Source organism: Tyto alba, unplaced genomic scaffold (assembly GCF_018691265.1).
Source record: "Tyto alba isolate M040663 unplaced genomic scaffold, T.alba_DEE_v4.0 Super-Scaffold_22, whole genome shotgun sequence".
Classification (NCBI taxonomy): Eukaryota; Metazoa; Chordata; class Aves; order Strigiformes; family Tytonidae; genus Tyto; species Tyto alba.
In genome coordinates, this window is record NW_024881296.1 from 7,402,527 (window position 1) to 7,424,112 (window position 21,586).

Consider the following 21,586-nt stretch of genomic DNA (forward strand, 5'->3'; position numbering starts at 1 on the left):
TTAATATCAGACACATCAGACTTTGGAAAAAACGCATATCCCTACCTTTCTCAAATTGCTTTTAATGAAGGAATACCCACTGCTCTACACTGCCGAATATTTTATTCAGACTTGCCTTGAAAGACTTGTGTGGTGAAGCTTCTAATAACTCCTTTGGGAGACTACGCCATAGTCTTAAAAATCCCCAGTTAGGAAATGTTTCCTGATATCCAGCCTAGATTTCTCATTTTTATCTGATTAATTTTAGTTACCCCACTGTGTTTATGCCCATCAAACACCTGCAGTCTGGCATAGTGTATCTTCCTTTTAATTGACATTTAGACATTCCCTATATATCTATATATAGCTCTTTAATCTTTTAATTTCTCTCTCACTGGAGTCATGTCTTAGCATGTGCTAAGGTAGATTTGTTTTTTTCTTTCAGCAGAGCCAATGATTATTGTATACTGAACTACGAATGCATGAAAGCAAACTGTGACAAGCAAACAGACTTAAGATACAAATTTAATTTCTCAGTCTTCAGTCTAAAATCAAATATTCTACTAATCACATGCTTTGAGTTATAATCTACTTACTGTGTACCAAGCTTCTTGTATTTACTAATTGAGAAAGCATCAATGGTGAGGGCATTCAGTATTATAGCTGGATACAAAATGTATTTCTCAAAGCACTGAAGCCACACATAGAGCCTTTCAAACCACATCAAATGAGCAGCATCTGAAACAGAAATTCAAGTAACAGATAATTTCATCCAATTATCAGCATTTTTTGCATTGCAATACCATAGAAGTGAGTTAGCTCACATTAATAAATATAATCAACAAACTAATTTATGAAACAATGGAATTCATCATTCTTTTGCAACACGGAAATTATTTTGTTCTCTGAATTTAGAGAGTATCTGTTTTGCTGCTTGTAACGGCACTCATGAGAAATGCTCAGAAATGAAAAGAGATGGTACTTGCTAAATAGTAGTTTCCACATAATCCAATTACTAGTCACTATACTAAATAGCACTTTTAGTGATGTAATGACTCTGGAGAGGCCCTCTTCAGCTCTGGCACTGATGTGGTAGATGACCTAGGGAACATAATTTGAACTCTGTGCCTCTCCTTCCCCATCTTAGTGGCAAAACAGTTCGTGAGACTGCAAAGTATCATTGACCTTACTGATAAGTGAAATATCCTTTGAGACCTAAAGACTGAAGAATTAACAGGAGCTAGAAACCACCACAGACGTTCCTCAAAACACTTCAACATTGTAAAAAGTATCTGCCAGGGTCACATCATTCACCAGTAAAGAATACTTTTTTTTGCAGTGGACTCTTAACAACATCACAGTGCTTAATATGAGTATTAAACAAGAACTGAATGCTCTGTGCAATTCAAATGCTATGAGATCTTAGGTGAACTGGGTGCAGAAATGCTTGTGTACAGATAAAAATTATGTCTTTATTCTCAACCAAGCTCAGCTAGACAAGGTTACTGGAAAAACAGTGAACACAAAAAGGCAGAACTTGGTATTGACTCAGAAATAACAATGCCAGCTACTGAATCTCCAACACTCTTCCCTGCAGAAATGAAAATAATTATATGTATACACATCCCACCCTCCCACACACACCTTTTCAATGAGAGGCAAAGAAGACATGTTGAATCAACAGATTTGTATGTTCTACAGGCACAGTTGTATATTTTATAGGCTCACAGAGAAAGATCTAAAAGCAATTCTTCCAAATTAGCTTTAAGTCATGCTTTGCCAGTATCTTAAGCTAACGCAACGCTCTTGCAAAAATCTGCCTTCAGAAAATACGATCAACTTCTGTTTCTTGTTACAATGTAAAAATATTTCCTTCTCTTATTACCTAAAGGCCACCTCCTAAAAGTTCATACACACAGCAAAATGTCCATTTTGGAACCTAGCTGTTATTCTCTGTTTCTCTCTCCTCCTCCTGAACTACAGATTGCTCTCAGAACTCCACTCAAGAACTTCATCCAGCTGCCCAAAGCTGAGCGTTGTGTGTAAGAAGTCAAGCTTGACTGTGCATGTCAAGTAGACCTAAAAGAAGGTAGCTGCAGGAGCAAAGACATATGTGTGGAAACAATGCAGACAGAAAAAAAAAAGCTCACGTTCAGAGGGGGCCCAGGGAAAGATGTGGATGATGTGAAAATGGCATACATGAATCAGTGAGGTATAAAAGCAGTGGTGGGGAGGAAGGAGAAGAAAAAATAGTCTCTAGTGTTTCAGGGTTTCTTTCTCACCAGTCCTGCCCTACTATCTACACATCTATTACACCATAAGCTCATACATCTTGACCTCAGCCTTTCTTCCTGCAGTCAGGCAAAACAATGACAAGTAATAAATGAGCCACCTCATACAGGCATCATGAGAACTGGTCTAATAATTGCTATTCTGTTGAAGGCCTGAAAGTTTGAACAGCTCATCCAGAGCCTATGAAACAAAGCCAGGAATAAACTTGTGGAACTGTCAATACCAGCTGCTAGTCTAATTGCAGGCAATCATTTGTTTCCCCATAGCAGTACACTTGTCAAAAATTAGGAAGCTGAAAATTAAATTCTATGCAGTAAAAGCTTCTCATAGACACCTTGTTTTGTGTACTTGTCCTTTCATTGTCCACACCTGACAACAACAGGATACTGTCCTTTTCCAAGCTTCTCTTTCTTTACAACCAGGGAACCTTTAAGTTTAGCTCCTACATTTTTCTTACAGGGTAAAAGAAAGAAGACAGTCTGTCAGACATATCTATCAAAGGGACTACACAACCTTTTCCTCAGCCTGCCTCATCTCAGAACATGATAAAAAGCCTCTGCAACAGCCTAAGGGACTGAAATACATATATATATATATATATATATATATATAATTTTTTTTTTAAACTCTTGTTTTCCAACACACAACACCAGATACGTTGCAATAACACTTAAGCCCAAAAATGCGGAAATGGACCACACATAATATTAGGACTGCAAAAGAAGGAAAAAAAGCCAGTTGCCCGCAGCAGGTAGCACGGGAAATGCAGTTTATCTCAAAGCAGAAGGAAAACCATCTGTGGAAATCAGCCTGGCAGATCTGTACCCTCAACCTTTTCAAAAGCTGAGTCATTGCATTTAGGAAAACAATGTTTTCTAACAACTGAAGACAGACTTAATCAGGACAAAGGAAAGAAAACCTACAGTAGTCTTTCATGATTAAGTGATGTAACAAACAATAAAATTTGGGTATTCATCAGAATTACTGATTATCAGTGAGAGGAAGACCTGAACACTGTTTTCAGTTGGGCATGATCCTTAATAAGGTTTATATTTCTACCACACTTTCCTTGGCATATTGCAGTAAAACTTCAAAGGCAACTTTCAATCAAGTCTCTTGAGTACTTTTTTCATTCTCAAATCTTGTTTAGAAAGTATTCATTTCAAAAGACATGCTTTAAAAAAAAAAAAAAGATTTAAATCCTCAATGTATGGTTTTGCAGAGAGTGATCTGAACTCTTTTGTTATCTAGTTGAAGAACAGACTAAAGTCCCTCAGCAGACTGTGTTCTGACAACACTGTCTTCAAACACCTCAGGAACATATATTGAGAATGATTAAGGCACAGGATCCATCAAGAAGTGACAAGCAAGCTTTTGGCTGGTAGCAAAGGCAAGATGAGAGCTGGAAGGGGGCGGGGGAAAGAGGGGGAAGCTGTGCTTCTCAAAGTACACTGGCTGCTTGCAGAAATAACTGTATCAGAACAGGAAATCAGACTTTACATACTAAAACATTTACCGATACTTGCATGTGTCAGGGCAATATTCACTGAAGCCAGCAGACATTAGCAAGAACTAATCTTCAAGAAAATATCACTGTTCCTTTCAATTGTAAATGTTTCTCTAGAAGTGTTAGAATGGAAATTAAAACTTTAAGTTGCACTACCCTTGCTGTTCAAATGGATGGTTGTACTCAAAAGAGTTGTGGTCAACGGCTTGATGTCCAAGTGGAGAGCACTGATGAGTGGCGTTCCTCATCGGCTGGTATTGGGGCCAGTGCTGTTTAAACATCTTCGTTGGAATGGGATCGAGTGCACCCTCAGCAAGTTCACCAATAACACCGAGCTGTGTGGTGCGGTCAACATGCCGGAGGGCAGGGATGCCATCCGGAGGGACCTTGACAGGCTTGAGAGGTGGGCCTGTGCAAACCTCATGAAGTTCAACAAGGCCAAGTGCAAAGTCCTGCACATGGGTTAAGGCAATCCAAGCACAAATACAGGCTGGGTGATGAGTGGATTGAGAGCAGCCCTGTGGAAAAGGACTTGGGGGGGTTAGTGGATGGAAAACTGACTATGAGCCAGCAACGTGCACTCACAGCCCAGGAAGCCACCCGTGTGCTGGGCTGCAGCAAGAGCAGTGTGGCCAGCAGGTCGAGGGAGGGGATTCTGCCCCTCTGCTCTGCTCTGGTGAGACCCACCTGCAGAGCTGTGTCCAGCTCTGGGGTGCCCAACATAAGAAGGACATGGAGCTGCTTGAGCAGGTCCAGAGGAGGCCATGAAGATGATGAGGGGGCTGGAGCACCTCCCTTATAAAGACAGGCTGAGAGGGTTGGGGTTGTTCAGCCTGGAGAAGAGAAGGCTCTGGGGAGACCTTATAGCGGCCTGCCAGTACTTACAGGGGGCCTAAAGGAAAGATGGGGAGGGACTCTTTATCAGAGAGTGTAGGGATAGGATGAGGGGTAACAGTTTTAAACTGAAAGAGGGTAGATTAAGATTAGGTATAAGGAAGAAATTTTTTATTGTGAGGGTGGTGAAGCACCAGCACATGTTGCCCAGAGCAGCTGTGGCTGCCCCCTCCCTGGAAGGGTTCAAGGCCAGGCTGGACGGGGCTTTGAGCAACCTGGGCTGGGGGAAGGTGTCCCTGCCCGTGGCAGCAGGGTTAGAACGAGGTGATCTTTAAGGTCCCTTCCAACTCAAACCATTCTCTGATTCTATATATAGTTATATGTCAGAAAGCAGGAAAAGTTCTTCCTCAATTTCATCTATCATTTACATTTTTAAATAATATAAAACACCAGTGTATTAAGCATGACCTATAACGTATCAGGTAACACAGCAAGTAACAGCACTGTAATGTAAAAGCAAAAGGCAGATCAGACAATGGCTCATTAAAGACCACTTAGGGTCAGTAAAATGATTAAGGGACAGAAGCATCTAACATGGGAGAAGAGACTAAGAGAGCTGAGATTGCTTAGCCCTGAGATAAAAAGGTTCAGGGGGCATGTTATTAATGTTTGGATTGGGAGCATTTCTGGGGTGTACATACCTGATGGGGAGGGTAAAGTTGATGGAGCCAGACTGTAGTACCCGGTGTCAGGACAAAAGGAAATAGGCACAAACTGAAATTCTATTTCAACATAAGGGAAAAAAAAAACAAAACCAAAACAAAACCCACAAACAACAAAAAAGCCTCCAACAAACTGAAAAGCCCCACAAACTAAAACAACCTTTTTTACTGTAAGGATGACTGAGTGCTAGAACAGGTTGTCCAGAAAGGCTGTGGTGTCTCCATGCTTGAAGATATTCAAAACTGGACACAGCCCCAAACAACTTGCTCTAGCTGATGCTGCTCTGAGCAGGGGAGTTGGATGAGAACCTACAGAGGTGTCTGCCCAGCCTCAGCCCTTCTGTGCAGTGGCCTCAGGAGACAATTTCTATGGGTTCACAAATTTTCTGGTGATCAAGGGAAAAAATAGAAATGATGGGCTATGCATGCTATTCAAAAGAAGGAAACATAAAGCATCATTTATTCTCCCTGCTCTGTTCCTTCTGGATTATTATTTTTTCAAACCAAGACAAGCTGCAAGTCATTGCATCCACTGTTTAGAAAAGATTTTATTACTAACCTCTCACTTCCCGTTGCTGGTGCTCTTTGCTTTTAAGTATGGGGTGGGAGATCCACAGCCAGGGGTGATGCTTGCGAAGCTGAGGAAGTACGTAATGTGTTACAAATCCCACAGTCCATGCTAAAGCAAACAGAACAATGCTGAGAAATGGCTGGGCCAAAAGAGAAAAAACAAAACATGGTTATAATTTGCAAACAACAATTTTTTATAAAACATCTTTAAACAGTTCCTATAATTATATTTTTGTGCAATTAGTTTTTATTCCTATGTTTTTTGCACTCACAATTAACCAATTTTTTCCTCCCTAACTGGCGGAAAAAAGGCAAATGATCAGACTTATTCATTCTGTCTCTCAACATTCCGTATCATAAAAAAAGCTGTGGATAGGCAGAGGTTTGAGGAAAGAGATGTCAAATAAGTAACACAAATTAATACAAATATCCATAAACTAACTGCCTTGCACAAAAAAATGTTATAATGACCAGTAAATACATTTTCACTAGCTTCTCTTCCCACAATCTCTGTTCTTTCCAGTTAAAGCACCCTGTGGTTTTGCATAAAATAGATAATACCTTGGGGGGGTGAGGAAGGACAGATACTCACCCTTAACGATAGAAACACAGTACTGGCACTGACAGCAAATGACAGAACAGCAGCCACTGTGCAGACAATAAGATCCGATTTCAATATTTCTTTCTGTGAAAATAAGTATTTTATACAAAATTAACAAGCCAATACTATTTTGACCAAAGTAAATGACTCTGTTCTCAATTACTCACAGTCTGCATTGTGATAGGGCTAATCAGCATTCCCTGATACAAAGGTATTTTCTCCACTCTGGTTTGGGAAATTATTTCTTCACACTCTAGGTTTGTCAAAGTAATCATGTTTAAATTCATCATGCTTAATTTTACATTATATTTTAAAATAACATAGTTTTAAGATTGGGGAAATTAAAGCAATGCATTTTCATACCAAGTCTGATTCTGTTTAAGGAATATAACTCTTCTACATTATGACTTTTTTATTTTTGGGAATCAAAATTCTAGTTCTGTTTCCTATTTGCAAGCATTAACATTTCTTTAGATTTACTTTATCCTGCACTACTGAAATGACCCAAGCTTTTCTGTAATGTCTTCAGAGACACAAAGTTAATACATTTATTATATTCTAAAGTGACACATCCCATTCTCTGATCTTCTATATCTGAAGCCAAATTTTGGCAAGATTTTATGGATTTTAGACATGGCCTTTTTCACTGAAATGATAATGAAGGGACACGTCTGCCTTTACATAAAGATCTATATAACTAGGGGTAGGAGTAATTTTGTTTCTAAAGATTGGACAATATCACTGTCTTTCCAGCCCATTTTTCTTGTGATTAAAATGTCATTCTCAGTAAACAAATAAACAAGATAGCTTGTGATGTGTACGATCTTCTGAGTTGTACTTTGGAGGTCACCAAAATATCTTTGTGAGTAAATGAAAATCTTGTCTTAGATTTACGAGAGGTCATTTAAGTTCAGCACTCGATACTATTGCTAAGTTATCAAACGAGTAAGTATTTGTAGTTCTTGGTTTAGAAACTGACTTACGCTTTAATTCAAAGACATCTAGGAACAACATGTGGAATGCAACACTTGTTAAAATTAGAAGCTCATTCTATTTCCTGGTGCTGCAATCTAGGTAGCCTTCATGTATTTCATGAGAGAAATAGAAAGGAAATGAAATATAGCAAACCTACGAATACAGGAGATAAAAAGAAAGCAAGCAGAACAAGTGAACAACAGAAGGGTTGTGAATTACCCAGAAAGCTGGTAGCAACCACTATATTTAAGCTGCCTATCACTCCCTGTTATGAAAGATGCTTCTCAGTAAAAGGTCACAAGCATCAGCACTTTCACTTGCTGCAGCAGGCCCTTGGAAATGCAGCAGGACTAAAAAGCCTTCAGGCTCAAGAATTACTTCTGCTTTGTCCCAGGAAACTTCAATTTGGTTTGGCTGAATTCTCAAGCCATCACCACCGTCCTTCCCTTTCCCAGGCTACTCAGGAGCACATACCTCCAAAAGAACCGTGCTCCCGCCCCTCCGAGAGCTGTGCCCTCTCCATACAGCCCTGTACTCCGCATGGATTATAGGTGGGAAGGTGTAGGAGCAGAGTTACGTCTTCCTAACTCTTCCCCACCTTCTTTTCAAAACATAGCCCTGTTGGCTTGAGCCTTGGCCATCGTATGCAACAGGAGAACTACAACATGATGGCCCTTACAGGAAAGGTCTTCTCTTCCCTGAACAAACTTTTGATCCCTGCCTGTCCCCACAAGGGCTCTCCATTCAGTTCAGACCTTCTCTCACTAGAAAGCTGTGTATCCATCTCTAACTCAAGTGGTTTTAGTATTTGGAGCAGTACTGAAAAATTGTGGTCAAAACCCTGATAAAGATGGATAAGTGAATTATTACCAACGCATGTAATGGAAATAAGTCTTTTTTTAACATTTCCAAATTGTTTTAAAGATGTTGCATACAAAAATCTACGTAAAGCAGCTGTATTTAGCTTGTAAAATTCAACATCTGAGAAAGTTAAGCAGTGCCAGATTTATATAGAACTATTTCACCCTTTCGTGAATATGTATTTTGAAAAGTCTTGATTAAGTATCATTCTCTGCACAGTTGAATCCAACTACTCAATAATCTAAAACAAGCTTATAAGAACAACAAACACACTTCAATCGTATTTTCAAGCTCTTCTCTACAGCCAGAAAGGGATTACTATTAAAATTACTTATTTTCTCAAAATCAGGTAACTGAAGAAGCTGTCATTTTAAGTATATCAAATATCAAGAATTTAACTGTAGAATCAGCAGAGGTGATAATAATGGACATTTTGGGGCAAGGCAGCATCCTAACTTTCCATGCTGTGCCAGGTCACCAAAGATAATCTTTTCAAAAGATTACATTCAAAAGAGAATTGAACAGATTATATTGCACAAGACTGATATTTCCCACCTTTCCCATCTTTGAGTTTGTAAGTGTTCTTTTCAGGGTGCTCTCACTGCTTTCAACACATTAACAATCCCATACAGGAGAAGACCTACGTTTTTAAAACAATGATTATTATTCAGGTATTTAAATCCAGATTTCACAATTGCATTCCAATTCTGGCAAGATCTAAAGTATTTGAAGTATGATATATGCCCAGATTTGCCCTTTTACTCTTGCACAGAACTGCTTCAAAATATAAACATACTGCTCAGCTGCTGATTTGCACAACGGTCCCCACAGGAGCTCCTTTTTGATGGAGCAGACACATTTAAGTTTCTCATAATTTTTTTTTTTTCCTTCCGAAAAAAAAGGCTGAGCAGTAGTTGTTTCTGTGTCATGTCATAGCGGTAGGTCGGGGCCCCTCAGGAAATGGCTGACCCCGGGGCAATTATCTCTGGCTGAGGAGGATTCAGAGCTACCTTCCAGAAAAAACCTTGGACATCCACCTACAGGCTGCTGTGGGTGAATCTGCAGCTTCTACTCTTCCTGCTGAAGGCATCCAGCTCCTGCAAAGCACATGCTTACTTTGGATGCAACTGCTCCCCATCCTGCACTTAAACCCAGCTGTTTAAAGCAGGATTCTGGATTCCATTCCCAAGGCCAGGCACTTTTGAACCGAATATTGAATAGCCCTATGATCTGGTGCTTGAGTTCTTCCCTGCAGTTGGTTCAAAGTGGAAAAGTTAAGTTTTGATCACAGTGCAAAATCTCTGCACTGAGATAATCACTGTTATAAGTTTGGCCTGAAAGCAGGTGTTCTTCTTCTCTTCACTTTATACTCAAGGAAGAAATAGAAACCCCAAACGAACATCACTACATTTGATGTCTTGGATTTTACAAGCAGAATATACTATAGTGGTGGGGTTTTTTAATTATTATTTTCAATGATGCTTTTGGAGCTTTGTACAAATCCTTTTACTAGCTATCTAAATGTTTGTATTAAAGGCCAGGAAGGAAGCTGAGCTTGAAAATAACACATTAGCACCCTCAGGTCACTGGTTAATCTAGTAATCAGCCATGTGGATGCCTATAGAAATTAATTATAATGGGAGGAAGCTCCATTCTCAAAGTTGAATGGTCAATTATCCATCACAGCTGCCTTATAATTCAGGCTTCCAAAGCTGGCAATTCTTACACAGCTATTCAAGCAAGGGAAAATAGTAAAGGTCATGTAACTAAACATTAGAGATGCTGTATTTATTATTTCTAACATCAGTGCAAAGCCCCTACAGAATACAACACATTAATTTTCAATATTAACCTTGTTTGCTTTCAGCTGCTCAAGGAAGTGATTTGGTTCTGTATGCCTCAGGACTTCTGATTAAAACAGGTCTTATTTAAATGGCATGTTATATAGACCATATGTGTGTATATAGACCAGGACAAGGCTGGCTGTTTTGTTACATCCTGACACCTCTTGCCACTGAGAAGGGGTTAGGAATACTCTCCTCACAGATAAGCACTCCAAGAGGGGAAAAACAAACAAACAAACAAACAAACCAACCAACCAACAAACTACCACCATGGAATCTCCTTCAAATACTGACATATCATTTCATCCAGTTTCTGAACTGTTTGAAGAGCCCCTTGCAGAAGTTCTGGAAGCTATTTACAATTGGCTTTTAAGAGTCAGATGAGTCCTACATCCTAAACACAACTGCTGTTGCTGAAGCAAGTCAGCAGAGACTGTGGCTTGATTGTGCTCCTCAAACTTGAGGCACACACATTCTCTCCTGCCTCAATTCTTCCCTACTTGTTCTATTAGCACTGCACTGTGAGACAGCAGTGGGAGTCTCCTGACAAACTGGTTAGTGCTTAATTGAGACAGAGGAACCAGATAACACAGGGGTTCAACAAAGAGCCTGCATTAATCAGAAATTGCCCTCTCTCCAAGAGATCTCCCAGTGTGGAAAAATTAGCACCACTAATTGACATTGTAAGCAAACACATTTGCTTACAGTTTTCATACAGATTGAGGGAAGCCTGGACAGGAAAAGAGAGGAAAAAAAAAAAAAGGCAGCAAAGAACTAGTGAGCTCCAGCAACACCGAAGGAAAGCAGTCTGTCTAAAAGCAGCAGCAGCAGCATGAAGCATCAAGTATACAGAGCAGAAGTGTGTCAATCTCCAAAACCAGATACATTCTAGAAAGCAAAAGGTACCAGGAAAAAGGTACCAGTGGCAAAACATCACAGGAACGAGACATGGTGAAGAGAAGAACCAAAGTGCTATGTCTGGCTAGTCCCACCACAACCCTCCCTGCACTTCTGCATCTTCCATCCCAGTGGCTCAAGAGCCCAAGCGCAGTTGTAAAACATGGTACCTGTGCTAGTGTAAGGCATCAGATCCCTGACTGACGCAAAAATAGGTCGAGAGTCTGTGGCATGACTCCATTTTGAAAATACAGACAGGATCTTAGATGCTAATTTGTTCACTCTTTGGTTTTGGTTTTTTTTTTTTGTTTTGTTTTCAATATATTGACGCCTTGCTCAAGGTTTCCCTCTGCACTGTGAAACAAAAACAACTGACAGCCACAGTAACTGCTTCAGTCCCCTGGCAAGGCTCCATCTGCAGAACAGATGAGATCAGACTCTGTTCTGCTCCAAGAAGGGTACTATCAGCAAAAGATGTGAATGGGATACAAATACTGGGGAATGAGAAGCTTTCCATTACATCTGCCATACAGTGCCAACATACAAGAATGGGCTGACAGTGAACCACCCCAATAAACTACACACCAGAAATACCACAAAATATAGTAAAACTTTAACATAAATACTTTTTTTACTCTTACTAGCTGGACATTCATATTGCAGTGTGACTCTGTTGTAAACAGTTTAGTTTGCAAGAAACTGTGGCTGAATACAAGCAACAAGAAATAGATGTATCACTTAAATCTTATGTGGGCCTTAGAGTAAGCAGTTGAAAATAACATTACACATGGTGGAAAATAACAATCCAAGCAGCAGATTAGCTAAGAAAAGTAGAAATCATTGGTAGCGTGGGATCAACTCATGTGCTGAATGTAGGCTGTGTAGCACCTTATAAAATATCCAACGAATTATTCAAGATGTACGGGAGATGCACCCCTTTGAAGGGACATCTGGAGGCCAGGCTAGCTACCCACTAGCAACCTGTACCACTCGGCACTATGGACTCTCAGGTCATGTTTAAGGGTCAAGAGAAGGCAGTCTGTCTTCCAGGCACTCTCTGAATGCTTCTTGCTTCTCCAAGCATTCAGGAGTTTAAGAATAATTGACTAGATTGCAAATGCTCAGATGCAGGCATCAGGGATGTGGTAAGGAGGAAGGGCTGTCTGACAGCTGGGAAGCAGGACAGTTCATGACTCTAACAAATGCCAAACAACCCTTAATATTTCTGGAAACTTGACTATTTTCCCACACAAACTCTTAATAAGATCAGTCTCTCCTGGGGAAAAGTTAGCAAGCTGGGGTTTTTTTAATGTATAAAGAGACACAAAAAAGAAGGTGGGTCACTTTGGATGTTTAGGCTAAAGTGGGAAATAAGCTGACAAATTTAGAGCTACATGCCAGAGAGTAGGAAATAAACAGCCTGCCAAACAAAGAAGAGATGATGAGATGGCAATGCTTGGCACCAGACAGGTACCTCCCTCTCTCATACTAGTCAAGTTTCACATGCTTCTTCCACCTCTAGGTGCCAAGTCTGGTCTGTGCTCCACCTGGCTTGGCTGGGGTGGAGGGCATACAGCCAAGAGTATTTTCTGGCACGAAAAGACATTCCTGAAAACCAGGTCAACTACTAGCCATAGAAAAAAAATTAATAAGGGCTGTTTTAAACACACTCAATTCTGTGGACCAAATCCTGTCTGCCTTCAACATAGACATGGAGTTTGGCAGGACTGCTCACCTTTTCAAATGCTTGTTGAACAATCCAGCCTACCTTGCACACACCAGGTTGCCAGGCTGCAACTCTCTGCACAGAACCTGCACTAGCTCCCTGAGTACCAGGATGAGATGCCCCATTCCCCAAGCCCTAAGAGTGTATTTCCCATCAACTACATTAAGGAACCAATGTTGCCAAGTCCTTCAAAGGAACCCTTCAAAAAGAAAAATTGCAACATCCCCCTTCTCCCTTCTAGGTCTCTCAGTTTCTATCTGTGGTTTTAAAGGAACAAGATATATAGCCTCCCGTTTTCTGTGCTTTTAGTAATTTAAATTACTAAATGAGAATATTTAAAAGGTTCCTCAATGGAGAAAATGGATGGGAGAAAGCTATGAACAGAAAGTAATGAAAGAAAAGGTCTCACCACTGATTCTCTCATCTTTTCGGGGAGTGGATCTGCTGATGAATCTTCAAGCTGTTGACGTAGACAGTGAGGGACATATTTGCATTGAGTAAGGGACCTATTAAAAAAAAATCCTAGTTAGGATACTTCTGAACATGTCCAACAGATATGAATATTCCTGGGGGAGCATGGGAGGAAGAACAGCCTCAGAATTCCTTCCTCATGTATGCAGTAGCTATCTTATCTCTGTATAGCTGGAGAGTGTCACAAACCAGCTCTACCTGTGATTGGGATAGAACTTCTTCATAAAATGTTAAGGAGTCTCAGCAGTCCAGTCAATGTGAGAAATGAGCAGAGGGTCCTGTTGCATTCATGCCCTTTATTAACATTTCAGCTAAGCTGAAACCAATATGGGAGCTATTTAGACCCACATTACAAAGGCCAAAGAAACTATTTCTGTATAAATTGTATATTAATCCTCAGTTCAAGATTTATGGACTACCTCCTCCCCTCCATCTTGAATTTTATGCCACAGGCCATCCCTTAAATACTGTTTCCAACCTCCTTAACTTCCTTTAATTAAGGTTCAGAGCTGTTTAAAAACAAATCTTAAACCTCTTTTTTTAAGGATTGTACATTTTTATCATGATTGCACAATAAACATTTGATGTTGTTCTACAGATATCCTTAAGATTAATATAGTTAACAACCATTTCAACTGCTGAAGATTTGATTAAGAACATTATGAAATCAGTAACTAGATTTAAAAGTTAAAATGGATTTAAATGTTTAAGATTACTTCCTTGAAACTGAAGTTTTAAGGAAAGACAAGTTTCTCTTTAATAAAAGAAGTTAATGAACTGGTGCGTCATTCCTGGGGAGTGGGAGAGAAGAATACATTTAAATTACTTCAAAATTGAGAGAGCTCACACTTCCATGCTGATTTGCAATCTACCTGCGTATATTTTACTCCAAGGCTAAACGAATCTCTCAAATACAGTGCACAGCTTCAACTTGCTTCCATATCTGAATTCCATACTTAACAGTTGATGAACTACACGCTACCTACACAAAGCTTGATCCAGGTCTAATTGGCATCAATGCCAGACATGGTAAGCTTTGGATAAAAATAATGGCAATAGATATAAGCAGTTCTTGCTGTTTTGCCACATCAGAACCTAGCAGTCTATAAATATCAGATTCCCTGAATCTTCTTGACGGTAGAGAAGAAATTTCTCAACTCTTTAATAAGATTTACTGGTATGCCTATCTTCTACTAGTGCCCTATATCCTTCCCTTCCTCATCAGAATTCTCCTTTTCCCAAGTTTCTCCCCCCAGATATAATCCTGAATGACCTAAAAAGCCTTCCACTTCCCCCTTCTCTCTCCTGCATTACAGAATTGTGCATCCAACCACCATGACTTACCATATGTCTACTACAAAATTCATACACTAAAGAGCCTCACCTCAAGACACATGCAACACACCTCATGAACCAAAGGAGTGACTGTGGGTTTCCTCACAGGCCCTCTGCACTGTTGTAGGATAAGACCAAGCTGTTTGTGAAGCAGAATCCCAGATGGCATGGTGTTACCAGCTACACAAAGCCCATTTGCTTGCTTAATCCCACAGGTACACATGTAGATACCCAGGCTGCTTGTGGACCAGCACAGCCCCCATGACAACTCTATAGCTCAGCTGGCACACAGGAAAACTCACATCTGTGCCCCTGAGCTGACGGGCCTCTCGTCACCTTAACCTGCAGATCACAGCGGTGGGACTTCTCCCCTGATCTCCCTTGTTTGCAATGTCAGCTCTTAATACACACTACCTTTCCTCAGCTCTAGCAGACTCTGTCAGAGCAGAAAAAGAAGGAGTTAATCTCAAACAGAGAGGCATAGCCTACTCACAGTGTCCCTCAGCAAGACCTGGAATTGATCCACTGTCCCAGCATATCAAATGTCCTTCCTCTTTGCCACAGCACTATCCAATGCACATTCTGCAACTCCAGTAGCCTGAGCACCCTCTCAACTAAATCGCTATCCTCCAACATGGCAAGCACACAGTTTCAGAGGGTAGAATCTGCTTCAGAGAATTCAGATAGTACTGTTTAAAGAGCACCAACTTTACTGACAATATGACTGCAGCACATTCATTTATTTACAAGACTGATACCAACCAGGCAGAGATGTTGAGGAATTGCCACCTCACCACAGTACTTTCAAGAGACAATCCCTGTGGTTCTGAAACCCAGGCATCACTCTGGTTGCGTGCTGTACAGGAATAATCAGCAAATAACATTCGCAGGCAACTTACATCAGTACAGATGGGTCACTGCTTTGTCTGCTGAGGTGATAAGAAAGTGCAACTAGCAGACCACAGAAAGCAGAGAACAGCGCTGGAATATGTTGTGCATCCCAGGGTTCCTGAACAGAAGGACAGAAAGCAAAGTATTTGTAAGTCAGAAATGCAGAATTGAAAAAAAAAAAAAAATTAGGTAGGCTAAGCCATACATGAAGTATTAAAATGCACAGCATCTAAATCTGTACATCATCTACCAAGGACTGAAAATCTTTTTTCATATCAAAGTCTATTATTGTGAAAAAGACTGCGATTAGAGGCATGTTTTGTGATCATATTATATAATTCCTCTATAATCAGCAATTAGCTAGGAAACCACATGAAAGGCAGGTTTTCTTTCCTCTTTAATGAAACACTGGAGGGAAATTCTCATTAAAATGAGATGCAAATGAAATGAACTGCACTGTATTTGTCTAAACTCTCAACTGATACGTAGTTACTTGACCTGCAGCCAGACTGGATGCAAAAAATACCAGTGTCACCTGAATCAGGCAGGGGTGTACAGTTCTGTCATCTCACTCCAAAATCTTTCTGCTGCTTTGTATGTTACATCCAGGCCCTGTACAGGATGTACACTGAAGAGGGAGAGAGCTTGCCTCTGTATGTGGAATCCTCAAGTAGGGAAACAAGAGAACATTTACACACTCCCCTGCACGCTCTGGGCATAACCAAGATAAGAAACTGTCTCTGGGTGACTTAAACAGCTAAAATTGGCTAGAAATAATAACAGAAAGAACACGAAGCTTAAGAACACAAATTAAGCTTCATCTGTGGAGTTCTCGGCTACGAACTAGGGATCCTAAGACATACTTGCAAGTCCTGGCTGCAAAAGACACAAATTTTGGCTGTGAAGGACACAGAAATTTGGTGAATCAGATCCACAGGCATTTCACTTACCAGATTTGTTCAATGCCTCCACACAACTTCTACCTGATCAACTGAATGTGAGGTTACCAAATCCTGAAATCACAGCACTTTCTGGGTAGGTTTTGAGAAACAATGCTTGTAGGATCTGTGAAACGCTAAGCTAGTACAAACAGGCATCTTCTGCACTGTATCTGTTTCTTGAAAAGCTTCACAATTTGTACAGGATCAATGTTTTCACAGAATAAAGTAGGTTTATTAGTCTTATTTTTCCCAGTGATACATGTGATTTCTTAGCAAAGCTGACGTACCTTCAGAAACACTCCATTTCTTTCAGGTGTAATGAATACTTGAGTAAGACAAACTAATTTTCTTTTAAGGGACAAACATCCACCCCACTGCAACATAAGGCTTCTCTGGAATTGAACCCTGAAATTCTCGTTATCCTAAGAAAAGTATCACAGGAGTGAAATTTATTTCCAAATATCACCTTCCCCTCATCATACTACTGAACATCATGGAGATGAACAAAAGTGACTAGTTCTATCAAGCAATCTTACTCAAAACAGTCATTACAAACAAAGAGAGAGTTGCACGTTATTACTGAAAGAATCCAGCAACATTTGTTTGACAAGTTAAGCTTTGCCATTTGATTCCACTCTTCATTTCATTGTTCCCAGTTTTGGGGCCAAATACATTTTGGGTTAGCTTTTCCCATGCTTAGTCTCAGGTCAGAAAATCATATTCTTCAAAACATTAAAGAACACTAACTGAAGCAAAAATGTTCTGAAAATGGTTGAATCACAGCCTATCCAAATATCCATTGCATTTCCAGGGCAATACAACTGCACTCAGATCCACCCAGCAGCTTCTAGTGCACGACTGCCCCTTTGCCCTGCAACTTCTTTTAAAAGGAAATTACTGTAGAGAGCCCAGCAACATACCTGGTTTTGAAATGTATCAATAGTCAGTTTGAGCAATCATCCTGCCCTCCTTCTACTGTAAAACTGCACATGGCTGATTTCTCATATTAACCTCTCAGGAACTTTTTACTTCTGTATCTTCTGTATATTACACACAGCTTCTGCATTTGGCTGGCCTGTGCTCCAGTCAAAGTGTCCTTGTCCCCTCAAAGCTCAGCTGTCAGGGAGCCAGGAAGGCAGGCAGGACAGGTGTCAGTATTTGCTGTGTGTCTAGAGAGCAAGATCTTCCAGAATAATGCTACACAATGTTGTACAAAAGATGAGAAGGAACAAAGGTGTCATCTCTCCAACATCAGTGTGATGCACCCTGCTCCATTTTGTCATTTTCCTCCCCCACTAATGATGCCTGGTAAAGCTTTAAATTAAAAAGATGAAAAAACACAATATAGCTGATAATTGGACAATGATTCTTCTCAGTGGGAAAACAGGAATGACAGGTTTTAGTCTTGGAAGCTGGTATTATCTGTCATACTAGACAGGGAGTTTAACTTCCTACGTTACCTCATTTGGTTGAAGTGACATGTAGTGCTTTCATATACAGTTTTGACTTTGATGCAGACACTCGCACAGTCATTTTTAAAACAAGTGAAATGGACTTACAGGGTTAAGGATCAAAGTGATGAGTTACAAGAGACCCAGTGGTCGGGGGGTGCTGTTCCATTCCAACCACAGAATTGCCTAATCCCAAAGCAATCCACTAAAAAGGAAGATAAACGTGTCTTTGAACTTACAAGCCTTTTACCACTGGTAGAGGTGGGGAGGCAAATGTATTTTTAAAAAGTGGCAATGGTAGTTTTCTGTCCTACATTATTTATCCTTTTGCTTCTTTCTTCCCTTAAAAAAAAATAAATGCATGTAGCACACTTATCTTTCAAAGATATGGTCAAATAAATCATACGTCCTACTCAAGAGACAAAGAGGTGCTCTGAACAGATAGCTATTTGTGGTAAGTAGAAGTTCTTGTTACTTCCCCCCCACCCCACCAAATATTCCTCTTGACTTTAAAGATTGCTGCAGCATTAACATCATTGAAGGTGAAGAAGTTTGGCCAGTGGCTGGCTTTTTAAACACGGAGACAAACTCTAGTTGCTCTTCACAAAGCACACAAACCTCCTGATCTTCCACTCTCCTGTGATTTCATCATTATTCATAGAATCATAGAATGATTTGTATTGGAAGGGACCTTGAAAAGTCTTCTAGTCTAATCCCCCCTGCAATTCAACCAAACTTTTTTTGGTCCTTCTCCTTACCTCCACCCCCCAGCATCATCATGCATCTATGATATTGCTCATATCCAACATCACACAGGACAGCTGTTGACAGAGAGCCATTCCACACATGCAATGGTAAATCAAAATAAATACTATCATCCTATTTCTGAGCATATAAAATATTTTCTGAGTGAGACTGTAAAAGGGAATCCTCCCCGCCCCCGAAGGTAAGATTAAACGATAACAACTTGTTCTCTGAAAGGTTAACTATAAGCTTAACTATATTACCACGGATACCCATTTTCAGTGAACACTAACAGCCAGGAAATGTGGATTATTCACAAGCCTCGTGCTACACTGGCTAGAGACAAATTCTAGGGAGAGATGCCCACAAGCCTTATCTTCCCATCATCCATGAAAAATAAAACATTACTTTCCCAGAAGAGCTCCAAAAACTTGACAAGTGATAAGCTACCAGAATACTGATATCACTGTCCACTCTGAGCAACATTCTCTCTCTTTCTCTGCACTCCCAGCTGCTATCCATGACCGTATTTTCATTGCTGAAATTTAAAATCCATAAGGATGGGACTGATGCAGAGGTGTGCATGTGTGTGCGCACACCACTTTACACAACAGGATCCCAGTCTGTGACTACGATTCCTCACCTAGAGAGTAAGATGAGCAAGAGCTTCAGGCAGGGGGAATGGATACTCATGTTTCACAGAATAGTGAGCTTATCCTAAACATGAAGTGCAGATTTCTACATTCCTATACAGTTACATACTTCTGTAGGAGTAATCCTAGGCCATATCAGACTCTGCAGGCATAATTTACTTTTTCTGTTAGATCTGGACAATAATTTCTTAATATACACAGAAAACTAAGAGCATAACTACTGAAGTTATGCCTAAAGTGTGAGTCTGACTATGGCTGCAAACATCACTCACCAAAATGCATATCTGACAACTCTCTTCAAAATTAACACTCCTAACATGTCTTGCTTGAATCTCAGGGGTCTCTAAATTGGCAAGTGCATAAAACTGATGAGCCTTGTCTTCAGAACCTCCAACAGGGCTGGAAGTCTTTTATGCAGTAGAAACAAAGCTGTCTAATAATCCTATACTTCTATTTTTGGTCACTTACACATCCAGGAATTCTGTCTATACACATGGGCCCATTCAGTGCTGTTTAGAAATTTATTTGGTCAGTCTTAGCAGATTGAGGGAGATACATGCTTGCAATTCTTTCCCATTATAAAACCCTAAGACAAATATTTCAAAATTATTAGTACACAGACGAAGCCTGTGTTGTTGAAAACAGGAATCAAGAAGCATTGTTATTCTGATTAATGAGTTTAAAACTCATTAAACAGCAAACCAAACTATACCAATGTGAGCTGAGAATGTTTTAAAATACACACAGGAATTTTAGTAACTGCCCATTGAAGTGATAAATAAGTTAGAGAAAATACTTTCTTCAGGTATAAGGTAATGGAAACTATGTAACTTTCATTAAAAAAAGTATGCATTTACACAGAGGGGGAAGAGGCAGCTGTGCCACATATGAACACATTCTCATCAGTTTAATTTTTCTGACCCAAGTCCAAAATCTATAATTTTTGCAGGCTGATTAAGGTAAACTGCAAGTTCCTTAGCAGTTTTTTTGGGTTTTTTTGTTTTTTTTTTTAAAACCCAGCCAAGCAAGCAACCAACCAAGCTGGATGACAAATAATTAACTAGTTCTGGGTAAGTTTCAAATCCAAACCAGCTGATTAGAACAGAAGGCAGAAGGACTGACCGATTCTAGAATCCTTCGGGGATGTGCTCTTCTGCCCCAGAGCAAAACGATGATGCACTGGAATTCAAGATGGCTAAATGCCAGACTGAATATTTGTGGAAAAAGTAGGAGGGCATACCTAACTTTTTTTCATTATGTTAAATATTTGAACACAGACCACAAAACAGATGGAGCGGGAGACAAAAATCAGCACATCACGTAATTCTAGTCAAGTGAAAAAGATGGCACAGAAGTTCCCCTGTCTCCAATCTGATGGATGTAAAATCTGAAAATAAAAACACCTCCTCCAAGGAAAAAGAGATAACCCTTTCATATATCAAAGGTAAGGTAGCTATTAGAGCTGCCAAATTCTGTTCAAGATTATAGGACTGAAGCTGAGATCAGAAATAAAGCCAGACTGAAGTGAACACAGATAATTTTAAACTAACCTCAGTTATCCAATAACTTCAAATAAGCAGCAAGCTGAAAAATTGTTGTTATTACATGTAACAACCCGAGGAATGACCAAAAGAGGTGATAAAACCGTGTCTAATAAAAAGTTCTAAATCCTAAACAGAAGTAAATGAGAGCTTATGGAGGACCTGGAAAGAATTAGAATAAGGACTGATGATATCATTAAACAAGTCATGGGAGACAAAGAAAATCTCAAAGCAAGCAGGAGACATTCAGGTGTTTGCACTTCAGAAGCTAAGACATTTACCGTCTCTCCTGTCTGAAATCAAGTTTACAGTGTTGTCACATATAAAGCTGGAGAAGCAGCTGGGGTCCTATCACTCGTGACAGGGATATGTCATGGGGTAAGATGTATGAAGAGATGTTTTACAGAACCCGAAAGCTGTAGCCAGACCACTTTTGCATCACTGGGATAACATGACCATAAAACAAAAATCTATCCAAGTGATTTTGTGTCATCACCAGAGGGAACAAGTGCTGTTCACCAGCTATGAAAGTGACTTGAAAACATGGTCCACCGACAATATGCTCCTTTGACTGACAACAGTGATCAACAGTGTCCTGTCCATCGGTCCTCAAGGCCTTAAACACATGGACTGAGACCTGGAATTCCAGCTATTTTGTGTTTTGGGGTTTTCTGGAGAAGTGATCTGTCATAATTTTAGATGCAATACTCTGTACTTCTAACCGTAAACAATTTTGGGTTTTTCCTTTTTT

General features: G+C 40.0%; 1 protein-coding gene across 4 annotated transcripts in view; it reads right to left on the reverse strand.

Moving 5' to 3' along the window:
• Window positions 1-21,586, reverse strand: part of PCNX2 (pecanex 2) — a 160,505-nt gene that overhangs the window by 77,185 nt on the left and 61,734 nt on the right. For 3 of the 4 annotated variants that reach the window (XM_042795741.1, XM_042795739.1, XM_042795738.1), the window contains exons 16-20: window positions 15,514-15,623; window positions 13,218-13,314; window positions 6,497-6,589; window positions 5,894-6,044; window positions 576-717 (exon numbers count right to left, since the gene is read on the reverse strand). In XM_042795741.1, coding sequence (XP_042651675.1) covers window positions 576-717; window positions 5,894-6,044; window positions 6,497-6,589; window positions 13,218-13,314; window positions 15,514-15,623 — 593 coding nt within the window. The remainder of the gene's footprint in view (window positions 1-575; window positions 718-5,893; window positions 6,045-6,496; window positions 6,590-13,217; window positions 13,315-15,513; window positions 15,624-21,586) is intronic. The other variant, XM_042795740.1, reaches the window with a different exon arrangement.